General features: G+C 40.8%; 3 protein-coding genes across 3 annotated transcripts; 2 read left to right on the top strand and 1 right to left on the bottom strand.

The window, feature by feature from the left end:
- Window positions 1–235: 235 nt before the first annotated feature.
- On the top strand, window positions 236–1,473 carry LOC137716564 (probable galacturonosyltransferase-like 4). Its single transcript, XM_068456018.1, has one exon. The coding sequence runs from the start codon at window positions 313–315 to the stop codon at window positions 1,363–1,365; it is 1,053 nt and encodes a 350-aa protein (XP_068312119.1). The 5' UTR covers window positions 236–312; the 3' UTR covers window positions 1,366–1,473.
- A 2,463-nt stretch (window positions 1,474–3,936) lies between these two features.
- Window positions 3,937–5,606, top strand: LOC137715707 (uncharacterized). Its single transcript, XM_068455047.1, has one exon. It carries the CDS (start codon window positions 4,026–4,028, stop codon window positions 5,436–5,438), a length of 1,413 nt encoding a protein of 470 aa, XP_068311148.1. The 5' UTR covers window positions 3,937–4,025; the 3' UTR covers window positions 5,439–5,606.
- An 886-nt stretch (window positions 5,607–6,492) lies between these two features.
- LOC137715706 (RNA demethylase ALKBH10B-like) lies at window positions 6,493–11,837 on the bottom strand. The gene is made up of 7 exons (XM_068455046.1): window positions 11,115–11,837; window positions 8,528–8,658; window positions 8,287–8,404; window positions 7,917–8,018; window positions 7,683–7,798; window positions 7,352–7,506; window positions 6,493–7,268 (listed from the first exon to the last, which is right to left on the bottom strand). The coding sequence occupies exons 1-7, from the start codon at window positions 11,656–11,658 to the stop codon at window positions 6,806–6,808; spliced, it is 1,629 nt and encodes a 542-aa protein (XP_068311147.1). The 5' UTR covers window positions 11,659–11,837; the 3' UTR covers window positions 6,493–6,805.
- Window positions 11,838–12,436: the final 599 nt, after the last annotated feature.

Below are 12,436 nucleotides of genomic sequence, written 5' to 3'. Positions count from 1 at the left end.
TATTATAAATAAGATGCTTATTATTCACTTGTGCGTAATTGGGACATGGAGTCTTACGTACCATAACTAATAACCTTACCTTTTTACCCATAAAAATCCCCCTCTCCTCCTCCGAGCAATCTTCTCTTCCTCACAATCCCACCAACCTCCATCCTCCACCCTAAATTTTTTATTTTCAATCATTAATCTCTAACCTCTCCCCTAAACCGTCTCTCAACCAGCCTAGCTATGGCTACCACTCTCCCTCATCCTCCTATTCTTCCTTGACCCCCTCAAGGGCCTCCACCACCTTCTTCTACCATTAAGGGCAGGATGGCCGCCTCATTGACATCTCATGGCCTCCTGTCTCTCCTCCTCCTCCTTCTCATCTTCCTCCACTGCCCCACCCACGGTGCCGCCACCACAGGCATCCGCCTTGGCATCATCCGGAAAATTTCTCCGGATTTTGCCATTTTTCAAGAAGCTCCAGCTTTTCGGAATGGGGATGTTTGCGAGCATGTAGAGAAAATTCACATTGCCATGACACTTGACTCCAATTACCTAAGAGGCACCATGGCGGCTGTGCTTTCAATCCTGCAACACTCGACGTGCCCAGAGATTGTCGAGTTCCACTTTCTCTGGGCACGATTCGAGCCCGAGGTGCTCTCCAACATCAAATCCACCTTCCCCTACCTCAAATTCAACGTCTACCGCTTCGATTCGAAGAGGGTACGTGGGAAAATATCAAAGTCGATACGCCAAGCCTTGGACCAACCCTTAAACTATGCACGTATTTACCTAGCCGACATAATCCCAGTTGATGTGAAAAGGGTTCTATACCTAGACTCGGACCTTGTGGTTGTGGATGACGTGGCAAAGTTATGGAAGGTTGACTTGCAAGGCAAGGTATTGGCAGCGCCTGAATATTGCCATGCAAACTTCACCCAATATTTCACAGAATCGTTCTGGTCCGACAACGAAATGTCCAGAACGTTTGAGGGCAGAAATCCTTGCTATTTCAACACAGGGGTGATGGTGGTGGACGTGGATAAATGGAGACAAGGTGGGTACACTAAGAAAATGGAGGAGTGGATGCTGGTGCAGAAGCAGAAGCGAATTTACCATTTGGGGTCTTTGCCGCCGTTTTTGTTGGTTTTGGCTGGGGACATCACGGCTGTTCATCACAGGTGGAACCAGCATGGACTTGGTGGGGACAATCTCGAAGGCAAGTGTAGGAGTTTGCATCCTGGCCCTATAAGCTTGTTGCATTGGAGTGGGAAGGGCAAGCCCTGGTTGAGGTTAGATTCAAGAAAGCCCTGCACCGTTGATCATCTGTGGGCCCCCTATGATCTCTACCGTTCATCAGCTCATTATTTTGAAGAATGAGAGATGATGAGATCAACGGTGTGGGAAGAGCAAGAAGGTGAAAAATAGTTTTGGAGTAAAAAATTTGGGTCAAGGGGGATAAGGGAGTTTGATTAACTAGAAAAGCAAGAAGGTAAATTAATATTTATCCTAGACCAAGTAAAAATGATCGCTGGGTAAGTTGCTATCCTTTTTCTTTTTACCTTTTAATATTTATCCCAGACCAAGTAAAAATAAAAAATAAAAAGCAAGAAAAAGTAAAGAAACAAAAGTAAAACTTAAGGGAGTAAATTAATTTGGGCTAAGGCTGGTTAATTGCAAGGAGGGCACATATTTACTTAAAGGAAACACATGGAAGAGGAAGAAGACTTCACAGTGTTTGAGTTATTTTTTCTTCTTCCGATGGAAATGTTATCAGCATAGCTTTCGACCACCGGAAGATCCTCTTACCGGACTTTTATGGCGGCCCTCAACGTTATTTGTTTAAATATGGAATTATGTCTCCATATCCAGTTTAGTGTATAATTAAGTTTATTTAGCCTAACAATATGTTGGTACATTTTTGTTTTCCTTATTTCATTTTTGGTACAGTTTTTCTTGTACCTTCTTGTAGCATCTTATAGTTCGATGAGATGAAGAGCAATTGAGCCTCCAAAATTTATCAAAAACTAACTCTTTCTACCACCAAACAAGGCTCCCAATTCCCAAATTTTGATGGGAGTCATTTGGTAATTCAATTAGAAATATCCAGTCTTGGATAGGGTATTGCTATCCACACATCATTTTTATTTCTCACACACCTCTCTTAATTTTCGGTCATTAGATTGAACAAATTGAAAAAGATCAGTGGCAAAAAATTAACAAGGGGGTGTTAGAGGTAAAAATGGGTATGTGAATAACACTTTCCCTCAGATATCCTCCACCATTTCAATTTTTTATTTTTGTTATTTTGTTATACATGATTCTTTTTTCTCACGGTTTCAATGTTGAATGTTGATATGAATTCGTTTGGCGGACCAAATGGTCACACTAAACAAATTTAGCTAATGCCTTCTTATTGAGAAATTTAAAAACTTTCAGTATAACAATTACATAATCACATAATGTTCTAAATTCAAATGTTGTAATTTGAGTGAACAAGAAATTGGACAATTTTTAGTTCATCTTTTGCACCCGGTTGCGAATTCTCATGTTACATTGATTTGACTCATTTGAGCATACCCATTTCACCTTTCGGAAGCTCTTGTGACTACCCAATAATCTCAGTAATTGCAATTTGCAACCCCAGTGTGCACTGCAGGCCGACGAGCCACCATGCCAACCGCCACATATGACATATAGCTAGGGCTAAGACTTACTCGGCTCAATGCCATTGTTCCTCCTCATAGCTTCCTTTCTACTCTGAATAAAAGCTTTTGATTTTTCGTCTTCTATCTCCATTGCTAGTGTCAACTTTTCACTACTCATTGAACCATTTTTCTCTTTATCTAGTTTTGGTACATCCTCAATGCTCGAAACCTTCTTCATGTTGCTTTGTGTCCGAAAACATTGCCCTCCATTGGTTCACCTACCTTGTCAATCTGCGTCCATGATTCAAAGTCGTGATTGGTTTGCTTGGAGTGAAATTGAATTTGAATGTACCTGAATCCTTCTCCGGCGTTTGACGAGCCTCATGAAGGCACGTTGTCTCAACCCCATTAGGGTTAGCAGCTGGAGCCATAGGCTGTTCGTCTTGAGGCATCGGATGACCTAACGTTACTTGCTTAACATGGCGTCTAGCAACAAGGCTATTCACAATGAAGGTGAAGAACCTATGGCAAAAGCCAATAGGCTGCGTACGATTAAGCTTCTCCTGCACTGCACGACTTTTTAACAAATCTTAGGAATTATGATTAGGGTAATGCTCCTACATATAAAACTTGGTGTCTCACCTCTATTAGAGCGATGATTTAGATGTGGTCTATAAAATGTAGTCTTTCTAGCATTTTTTGCTGCGATTTATACATCATACATATATATTAGTCAATTAAATATAGACTCGTTTTAAGAATGTGCCATTTTATTTCGACAAGTATAAACTGTATGCGATGAAAATTACAGATATATACACAAATCCACAAATATCTTGGAGGAGTCTCTTGATAGACTTTTTATTGTGCTAGACGATACTACTTTAATAGCCTAACAACCCAACTCATGGAACATACAACCCCATATGGGGAAGATCCGACATGAAGGTTTCAGATCTTCGTGTTGATGTGAGTTCTTGGGACGATAACTTTACAACATTATTTTTTATTTTTAATATTTTTGATACAATGATATATTTATATTCAGGAGGTGAGAGGCTTAGGCTAAATCGGACCTTACGATAATAATCGGAACCGACAGATCACTACGCTCTACCTTTGTCCCTGCTTGATAGGTGGGTCTATCACAAAGCATTGGGCCTACAGTCCATTCTTTATGTTGGGCCCACCTCCATAGTTAAAGCCCAAACACCAAGCTAGACATTGGCCACCCAAGTGACCCAACTCACTGATGTGCGCACTACACTTCAAGCGCACGTTAACATCCCTAAATTCCCATTTTCTTCTTCTACGGTACTCCAACCCCTCTCTCTCTCTCTCTTGCAATTTTCTGGTAATTCCCAATCCCTCTGCTTTCCCAATTTTTCCTCCATGAATTTCTTCAAATCCGTATTCTCCGACGACCCAGATCCCCCATACCCCGAATCCGAATCCGAATCCCCAACGACTCAACCCAATCCCAACCCTACCGGCAACAGCGGCGGATGGAATTTCGGCGATCTGATCAAAACCCTAGCGACCAAATCCGAGTCGGTGATTGAGACCTACCGCCGCGACCTGCAGGAATTCGGGTCGGGTCTAAAGAAAGAGATCGAGGTGGCTCAGGGGTCGTTGGGGGCGGTGGGGCACGTCATCGATGAGTTCGGGAACACAGTGCTGAAAGGGACGGCCGAGATCATCGCTCAGGGCAAGGACGCGATCCTTGCCGACGACGAATCGGATTCCTCGGATGCCAAAGATCAAAGCTTTAGTTCTCAGCAGGGCTTGAATTCGAAACGGTACAGTAGGTTTGACGCTCAGGTGCGTGCGATTCAGGGTGACCCTAGCACTTACTGCGAGGAGCCTGAGGATTTGGATGATTACGAAAAATGGAAATCTGGGTTTGATCTAGAGGAGAAAGGTGACGAAATCGAGAGGCTTTTCAAAGAAAACGGAGCTATGGAGGGGATTTACAAAAGGGTTGTTTTGAATAGCGTTGATCACGAAAGCTTTTGGTGTAGTTACTTTTATAGGGTTTATAAGCTGAGGCAGGCTGAGGAAGTGAGAGTGAATCTCGTTAAGCGGGCAATTTCGGTCGAGGAGGATGAGGAGTTAAGTTGGGATGTTGATGATGATGAGTCTGATGACAATGTGAGCAATGTGGTGTCGAAAGAGAATTCGGGGAAAAGTACTGAAGTGGCTGCTGAAGGTTCTGGTAAAGATGGGAGAGTTGAGAACTTGAGGGTTGGGAATGAGGTTGGAGAGAAGAGTTCCAATAATGTGGGAGAGGGGAGCAGTGTTAGTGAAGAGACTAATGTGGTGTCGAAGAAGGGCGATTTAGCAGCGAATAGCGAATTGGTCAGCAAAGATTCTGAGCAAAAGATTGTTATGGAAGAGAGCAGCCATGTTGGGGAATCTCAAGTTGTTGATCAGAAGAAGGGTAGTGCTGTGGAGTTGAGTGGCGAAAAGGAGTCCAAAAAGAAAATGCAGGTAGAAGGGGATTCCGGGAAGAAAGATTTACCATTGAAATTGGAGGAGAAAGCGGCAGTGGAAGGGAAGAAGAATGGGGCTGCTGAATCCGGTAAAGGCAATGAAACGCCGGAGGCAGAAGACCTTGGGTGGGATGAGATTGAGGATCTTAGCAGCATTGATGATAAAAAAGTTAGCCATGGTGGTGGAAGCGGAAGTCCTACTGATAAAGCCGAGCTCCGAAAGCGGCTCAGTACTGCAGCTGAAGAAGAAGAAGAAGATTTAAGCTGGGATATTGAGGAGGATGATGATGATGATGTACCAGCTAAAACTTGAGTAGCAAGTAAATTTGAAAGTTCTTGGTTCTTAAATTTAGTGCACGAAATTTTTTGTACACCCCCAATTTGTTTTGTAAGTGTAATATATGTAAGGGGGGATTCTTTTAAAATTTTCCCTTTTGTTTTATATCAGTTTGTTTAAAATGCAAATAGGTTCCTTTATATCTGAGACTTCCTTAGCAAAAGTTTATCTAGATATTGTTGGATAATGACTTGGTAGGAGCGTCTAACTACGTCATAAGCATCTCTTGTGAAAACTCAAGAATTTATGTGTTTCGGTCCCACCTGATCCCTCTTGTTCCACCTGGTGTGAGAGATACCCTAATCAAATAGCACAACTAAAGCAACACATCCCGAAGGAAATCAGGAGGTTTCTCGAACCACATGCATTCCAAATCATGTGCTAGATCTACCTATGAAGCGCGGTTTTCACGTTTTTAATGTGAATTATATGCAGTCCCTTCTGCGGCATTTGCCAACAGATGCCCACAATGTAGTCACGGGTTCTAATACTGTCAACAGAGTTGGCATCTCATCCAAGAGAAAGTTGTTGCATATGCTTATATGCCTACCTAACCCCTTCTTCTATTGACTCATTGGTGCGGTAAGTAGTAACTGTGAATTGATATTGCGAAGTGTAATGTGGAAAGCATGCAGATTTTTCCCCACTGATGAAGGATCTTGATGCCCCTTAGAATTTTGACAGAAATAGGTTAGGTTCAGCCCCTTTTCAAATCGCTCCTCGAAGACTAACGTTCAGAAAGGTTACCGAGATTATCAATCTTTTAAGTGGGAAGGAAAAGTGTGGGAAGGGAGCGAGACCAAGCCGAGCCACTAGGAGAGTAAGCCCTTCCCACGTGTCAAAATGAATGCAGCCTCAACCAAAGAGATCAACCTGCACCCTTGATTTAAGGTTCAAAACTCTCCAATATAATTTAAAAAGGACGAATTTGCAAGAGACGTTGTTTAGCGCATTTGTCCTTGCATTGGAAGTCTTGTGTTTGGATCCCTTTCACCTAAATATCGCTTGTATAAAAAATTGCGGCTATGAATCGAAAGAAAGGATCTTGTGAATAAAATAGTTTAATCCGTCTATGAAAAACTTTCAACATAATACAAAATTCAGCTCCTTTTACTTGAGCTAAAATTCACACCCCACAATTTTGATACCCTACTAAATCTGAAGGCCATACACCGTCCAAGAAAAAAGTACTGTAACTCATCTAACAGCACCTAGGCTTTGTTTGTACAACAAGAAAAGATTCCTGTAGAACACAAGAGAGAACGTGAACGCAAACTTTGCTGATTCATATGATTTTTGGACCCAGGGCTGCCTCTGGCTAACTTCGGACCTTCGTTCTTCCATTAGACACTGATGCCGGGCTCAGAAGTGGACTCTGCCACATGTGTTTCTGCTGGGGAAGGGAGTGCCATAAGCCGTCCCTTTTGGGCGCGAGGTGGAAGATGCTTTGCTGATTTTCTTGACCCCCTGGTCCAGGGCAAGAAAACCCCGGTACCACTTTGAGGAACTTTTTGAGGGCTTGTTACCATAGGACGAACGGGGGTTAGCATGACTACACCCCATTTGGGCATCACATCCATTGCCTCATAACCATTGAGAGCTGCTCCATCTGGCACCGCGTATGGGCTCACCATCCCAGGTTGCCATAGAGTCATGGCACCATTGTGGGTTGGACTTTGGGGAGACTGGAACTGGTTGGAGTCTACTCGGACTCTGAAGAATGTGATGCTCACCCTTCTGTTTGGAGATGGACACATCACGTGTCGTGACATGTCAGCACTGTTTCCCCTCATGACTAAAAGGGACCTGCAGAAGTTAAACATTCAACGTTTTCGCTTTTCAATCACCGTGAAAAGATAAGTGAAACTGAAAGAACTAAGAGTACACACCCTTGTTTCAGCGATAGCATCAGCGGTCCCTTGTAGTTCCCATCATTATCACTCAGAAGGGTGCGCCCGAAAGCCATTGCTGATTCAGAGAGGAGAAGAGTGGCGATGGGCTGGTCCAAATGGGGTGGTTTCAGGAATGGCTGTGAATATTCTCCCTACAAAAAGAAATGATTGCCATTAGAACTGTTTCTCTCTTAAATTAAAAAGAAAGTGCATAAACAAAGACTCATAACACAAACCAATGCTGTGAAGCGCCCTCTTTGCAGCTATGTTCTAGTAAACAGTAACAGAGGCGGTAACATGACAATGCAGCAAGCAAAACATAGAATACCTCATCAAAGAAGTTGATGATGCAACCATTCGGTCGTTTATACTCCGGAATTAACTGCCATAGTACAAAGTGATCAATCACATCTTCGAGAAGAGCTGGAATCGGCCCTATATTGTCTATAAAAACAAATTAAAGTTAGCTTCGGTATTTAGTATAAGACCCTGTCCGAAATTTGACAAACTGAATGACATTTATAAAATAGTTGAAGTATGCATTACTAGTTTCGGTTATTACTTGTAGTGTCCTCCTTGATCTGCCCGAAAATTGGAACACCAAACTGAATCAGCTCTCTCCTGTTTCCCTTAACCTGCTTGTTGAACAAAATGAAGGTCTCGCCTGTATTCAGTCAAGAAGATAAGAGTTAGATTCTTGAATGAATACTGATAACTTAGAGTAGCCTTTCCTATGTTAAAAATTGAGTTAGCCTCGATAAAGCTACATGGAAATGATTTTGCATTCAAACTTCAGAAGCGAATTTTTTAAAGAACAAATGGATATCTACAATTATCCCCAATACACAAAACGACATAATAGAACAATGTATAAGACCACATTGAACAAGATACAACCCAGGATGAGTTTCAAAAACAAGGGATTCCTTTACCTGAAAGCTCTCCATTAAGTCCAGCCGCGTGGAGATCATTTACGAAGTCAGTCAATTTGCAGAGTTCGGTGTCAGTGAATATGTCCTCGTATAGCTTTAACCCTTTCACAACATTCACCTGCCAGTTTCGGTTATCTGCTAGTCAGTAATAGCTACCTGATTTTCTTACCAGAATATACAGCATAACCAACTCTTTCACTTCTCTCTTATACGGTAATATTAGATTGAAGAAATAACTCACCATACGCCCTCTGACCAACTCCTTTGCTGAGAAACCTTTAGTCAATTTGATCTGGGTACGACGCTCCTCACACTCGTCATGATTAGAGCATATCTCGTTGTTTACTGAATTGAGCTGCGCTTCTTGTGAACCTGCAGTAAAAGTATGCAATCGAATTGTTAAAAAAAATGCATTCGATAATCAAATGAACTCACTAGCAATAAATCAAAATTAGTAACAGTTGCACAAGTTAAACAACCAATTATTCACGTAAACATTCACGCACTACAAAGGGAGAAATACAATGAGGTTATTTAACAAAGGCGAAATCTAAGACAGACCAACTGATCTAAAAACCAGTTGGTTTATGTTGTTCCGAAGTCAGCTAGCGTATAATTAAGTAACAAACTAGAATCTATCTATATGCCAAAATAGCTATCAAACAGAAATGATGCAAAGTTTCCATCAAATTCGAGTCTACGAACATCGCATTTGCAATAGATCAGTGATACTCATGTATTACACGCAAAGCTTTGAAACATAACCGAACAAGTGTGTTTTTTTTACTGTTAATACCGTAAATCATGTATAATCGTTTCTATATACCGATTTAACTGTTAGTACCATGAATCAGGCGGTACATAAAAAACTAAACAACAAATTTTAACTTCATTTGTAATTGATTTCCAATACTAGACCTTTCACAATTGATAAAAAAAATCCACAAGGAATTGAATTAACTTCTATGATTGTGGAATGCGCATCTTGAACACAATTTCTAAAACATAAAAATGGTGATATGGCCATTTTATTCCTGATAAACCAATGCTTCCACCTGCCGTTCATAAGTGCTTTTACAAAAAGCAAAAGCTAGCGCTACTCACCACGCACAACCATATAGGCAGGACACAATAACAAACAAAAATGCAGTAAAGCTACACGCAACGCACCACTATAAGCATTCAGAATATCGGAATCTTGAATAGTGCATTCGGGTGTCCGAACATAAGGACACCCGAGCCAGTTGGTATTCACACATCGTCGTAAATTACTCGAAACTTGCCCGAATATAAAAAGTACATATTCAGGATTAACACATTAAATAGTCCTTTTAGTTTTGGCCAACATGTGCACGATTAAATACACTACTCAAATTTGAACCCTATTCATTACTATTTTTCAGTGTGACGGAACATGACATAATAGAAATGATTGAATATTTGGGTAAAAATATTTACGACCAGTAATATGTCATTTAATATACAGAGCTGCATTTCTGGCATCTTAAAAATCGTAATCGTTTATCGTGTGGTCAAAAATCATTTCAAAATTTAAAATTTAAAATTAAATATAAATAGTACTTAATGAAAAATTAACCGCACAATGTACGATGAATGGTCACGATCACATGATTTCTAAGATTCCTAGAAAATAATCCTTTTTCCAGATGCCTCTATGTTTGCTTTGTTATGTAGGGCTTTGTGCTCTGTTTAAGTTTAGACTTTATTAGCACAAATTGTTTCTTTCTTTTATTAATGAAGCTCATTTTTCATTTTCAACCAAAAAAAGTCCGGGCCCACACCGAGATGAGCCCCACACAATAATAACTAATTTTAATGTTGGGTTGACCACCAACACTTTGTCAAAGGGCACCTAACAACCCAGACTGAATCAACAAACAAAACGCAGGCGGTGACGTCAACGGCTCTGATCAAGCCGCCCACCCTTTAATCAAAGGGCACGCATCTCGAGAGCCCGAACTAACTATGACACCGAGTGCATCCAAACTTTCCCCTACCCTCGAATTTCTGAAAACCGCGCTAAAACCTCGGGAAAAGAATTCAGCCACAATAAATAATTTTTTAACTTTATTAATTTCCAATTATTTTTTGGAAAATTTTGAAAAATATCATATAAAAAAAGAGAGATATTTATTAGAGAATTTTAACAAAAAATTCTCCATATTGTTCATTTCAACGAAAAATTATATTTTTACATTAAAAAATCAATCATATACTATTCACTTCATATTTTATTTTGTTTTAAAATTAAAAAATTTCAAACTTTACCATTAGTTTCCTTGTTTATTAAGCTGGGAAAATTAGAAGTCAATCCGTCAAAAAGCAACGTTGAATTCAAGGTAGACGAGGAGATACGGTTTTTCAAGGAAATGTAAAACGGACTTGTTTTGAATCTCAGATCAGGTGGAGGCGGAGAGAAAAACACGTTTTTATTTGGCTCCTAAAAATAATGGACCAAAAATTATTAATTAATATAATAATATATTTTTGCAATCAGAGAAAATGATGTCGCAAAATCATTTTTATTTTCTCGGGAACCAAACACGGGAGCAAAAAGCTCTCCAGATTCCAAACAAGGGTTTTTTTTTTTTTTTTTTTTTTTCTTTCTCACCAACCAAACGGACCCTTCAGAATACAAGAAACTTTCTCAGAGTAGCTTCAATCGGAAATAACACAGCTGAATCAGATTCAAGAAAGATAAAATATTTTCAAAAATTCGATCGCAAAAATTAAAATTTTCTACCAGTTCATATCAAATTTCAGAATCGTATGTAACAAATCCAAACTGTAGAGGAAAGGAATCAGACCTGAATCAGTAATCTCGCTATCCGGCGACGCCTCTTCTTCCGCAACGTCATCGGCGGCGACAATTCCATTACTCTCCGCCACCTTCTCGTCACTATCCTTGCCTTTGTCCGCCTCCAAACACGACTTAACCTCGTCGCTCTTGCAATTTTCTTCTGCTCTCAAAACGTCGCCGTTCTCCACGCACCTTTCCACCCTTACCTTCTTCGGCCCGACGTTTCGGAGCTCCACCATCACATCGGCAATGGAGTGGTACTTTTGCATCTGGAGCACCGGGATCCAATTGATCCTTCTCCGGTGTATGGCTGCGAAAACAGAGGCGTACTCGGCGCCACCTCCCCCGCTAAGCTGAGTCAGGTGGCCGCAGAGGGAATCGATGATTGCGTTTGCCGCCGCGAACTCTCCTCTGTACCACCCGATAATTGCGTCCTTCGCCAGCTGGTCAGATACCATAGTCACCGGAGCCTGCATCGGCATCATTGCGGGTCCCAACACTGGCGCGGCTCCATCAGTCGGCGACGCAGCTGGCCCAACCGCCATCGCCATCTATGTTACCGTTAATCCCGAAATCAAATCCGTTCTCTTTTCTACGAACTCCGTTAATCCCGAAATCAAATCCGTTCTCTTTTCTACGAACTCCGAAACCAAATATCGGATGCTTTTTTCCGGCGTTCGTCTCAGTAATCGTTCGATATTTTAGGAGGAGAGAGAGCAAAGAGAGGAGAGAGAGGTTGAAGATTCACATGGAGGGGTTTGGGTGGGAACTACATATATACTACCGGAGGAGTGAGAGCGGCTATGTCCTTGTCGGCGGGGACCACCGGTTGACGTGGCAATTTTGAGGTGGGGACGTGGCGTTGAACGATGTTTAGGGTACTGTTGGGCCGAACTGCACAGAGATTTTTTAATGTAACCAGCACATTAGGTGGTATACTACGTGTTATTATACAAATAGTGAAATATGTATGTTAAAAAGTTAATAACTTAAAAAATAAAATTTCCTAACATTTATATAAAAACACGTGGTGTACCACTCGTATTCTCGAATTGCAAAGGCGGGCACGGTGTGTATGTAAACTAAAATGACGGAAATGACCTTTTTGTAATTTTTTAATAATCCAACATTTTGATTAGCCTTTTTTTTTTTTTTTTTTTTGAACTTTAACGAAAAACTACCAGTAATGTTCACTTTAACGAAAAATCATATTTTTACATTAAAAAGTTAATCATGGTACTATTCACTTTACCATTTATTTTGTTCTTATCGTTAAAACTCAAAGTTTTCAAGCCCTTTTCATTAGGTTTTTTTTTCATAATTTTTTAA

The sequence above is a fragment of the Pyrus communis genome, chromosome 14, assembly GCF_963583255.1.
Source record: "Pyrus communis chromosome 14, drPyrComm1.1, whole genome shotgun sequence".
Classification (NCBI taxonomy): Eukaryota; Viridiplantae; Streptophyta; class Magnoliopsida; order Rosales; family Rosaceae; genus Pyrus; species Pyrus communis.
The sequence above is the reverse complement of the archived record's forward strand: the minus strand, read 5'-3'. Positions and strand labels throughout refer to the sequence as shown.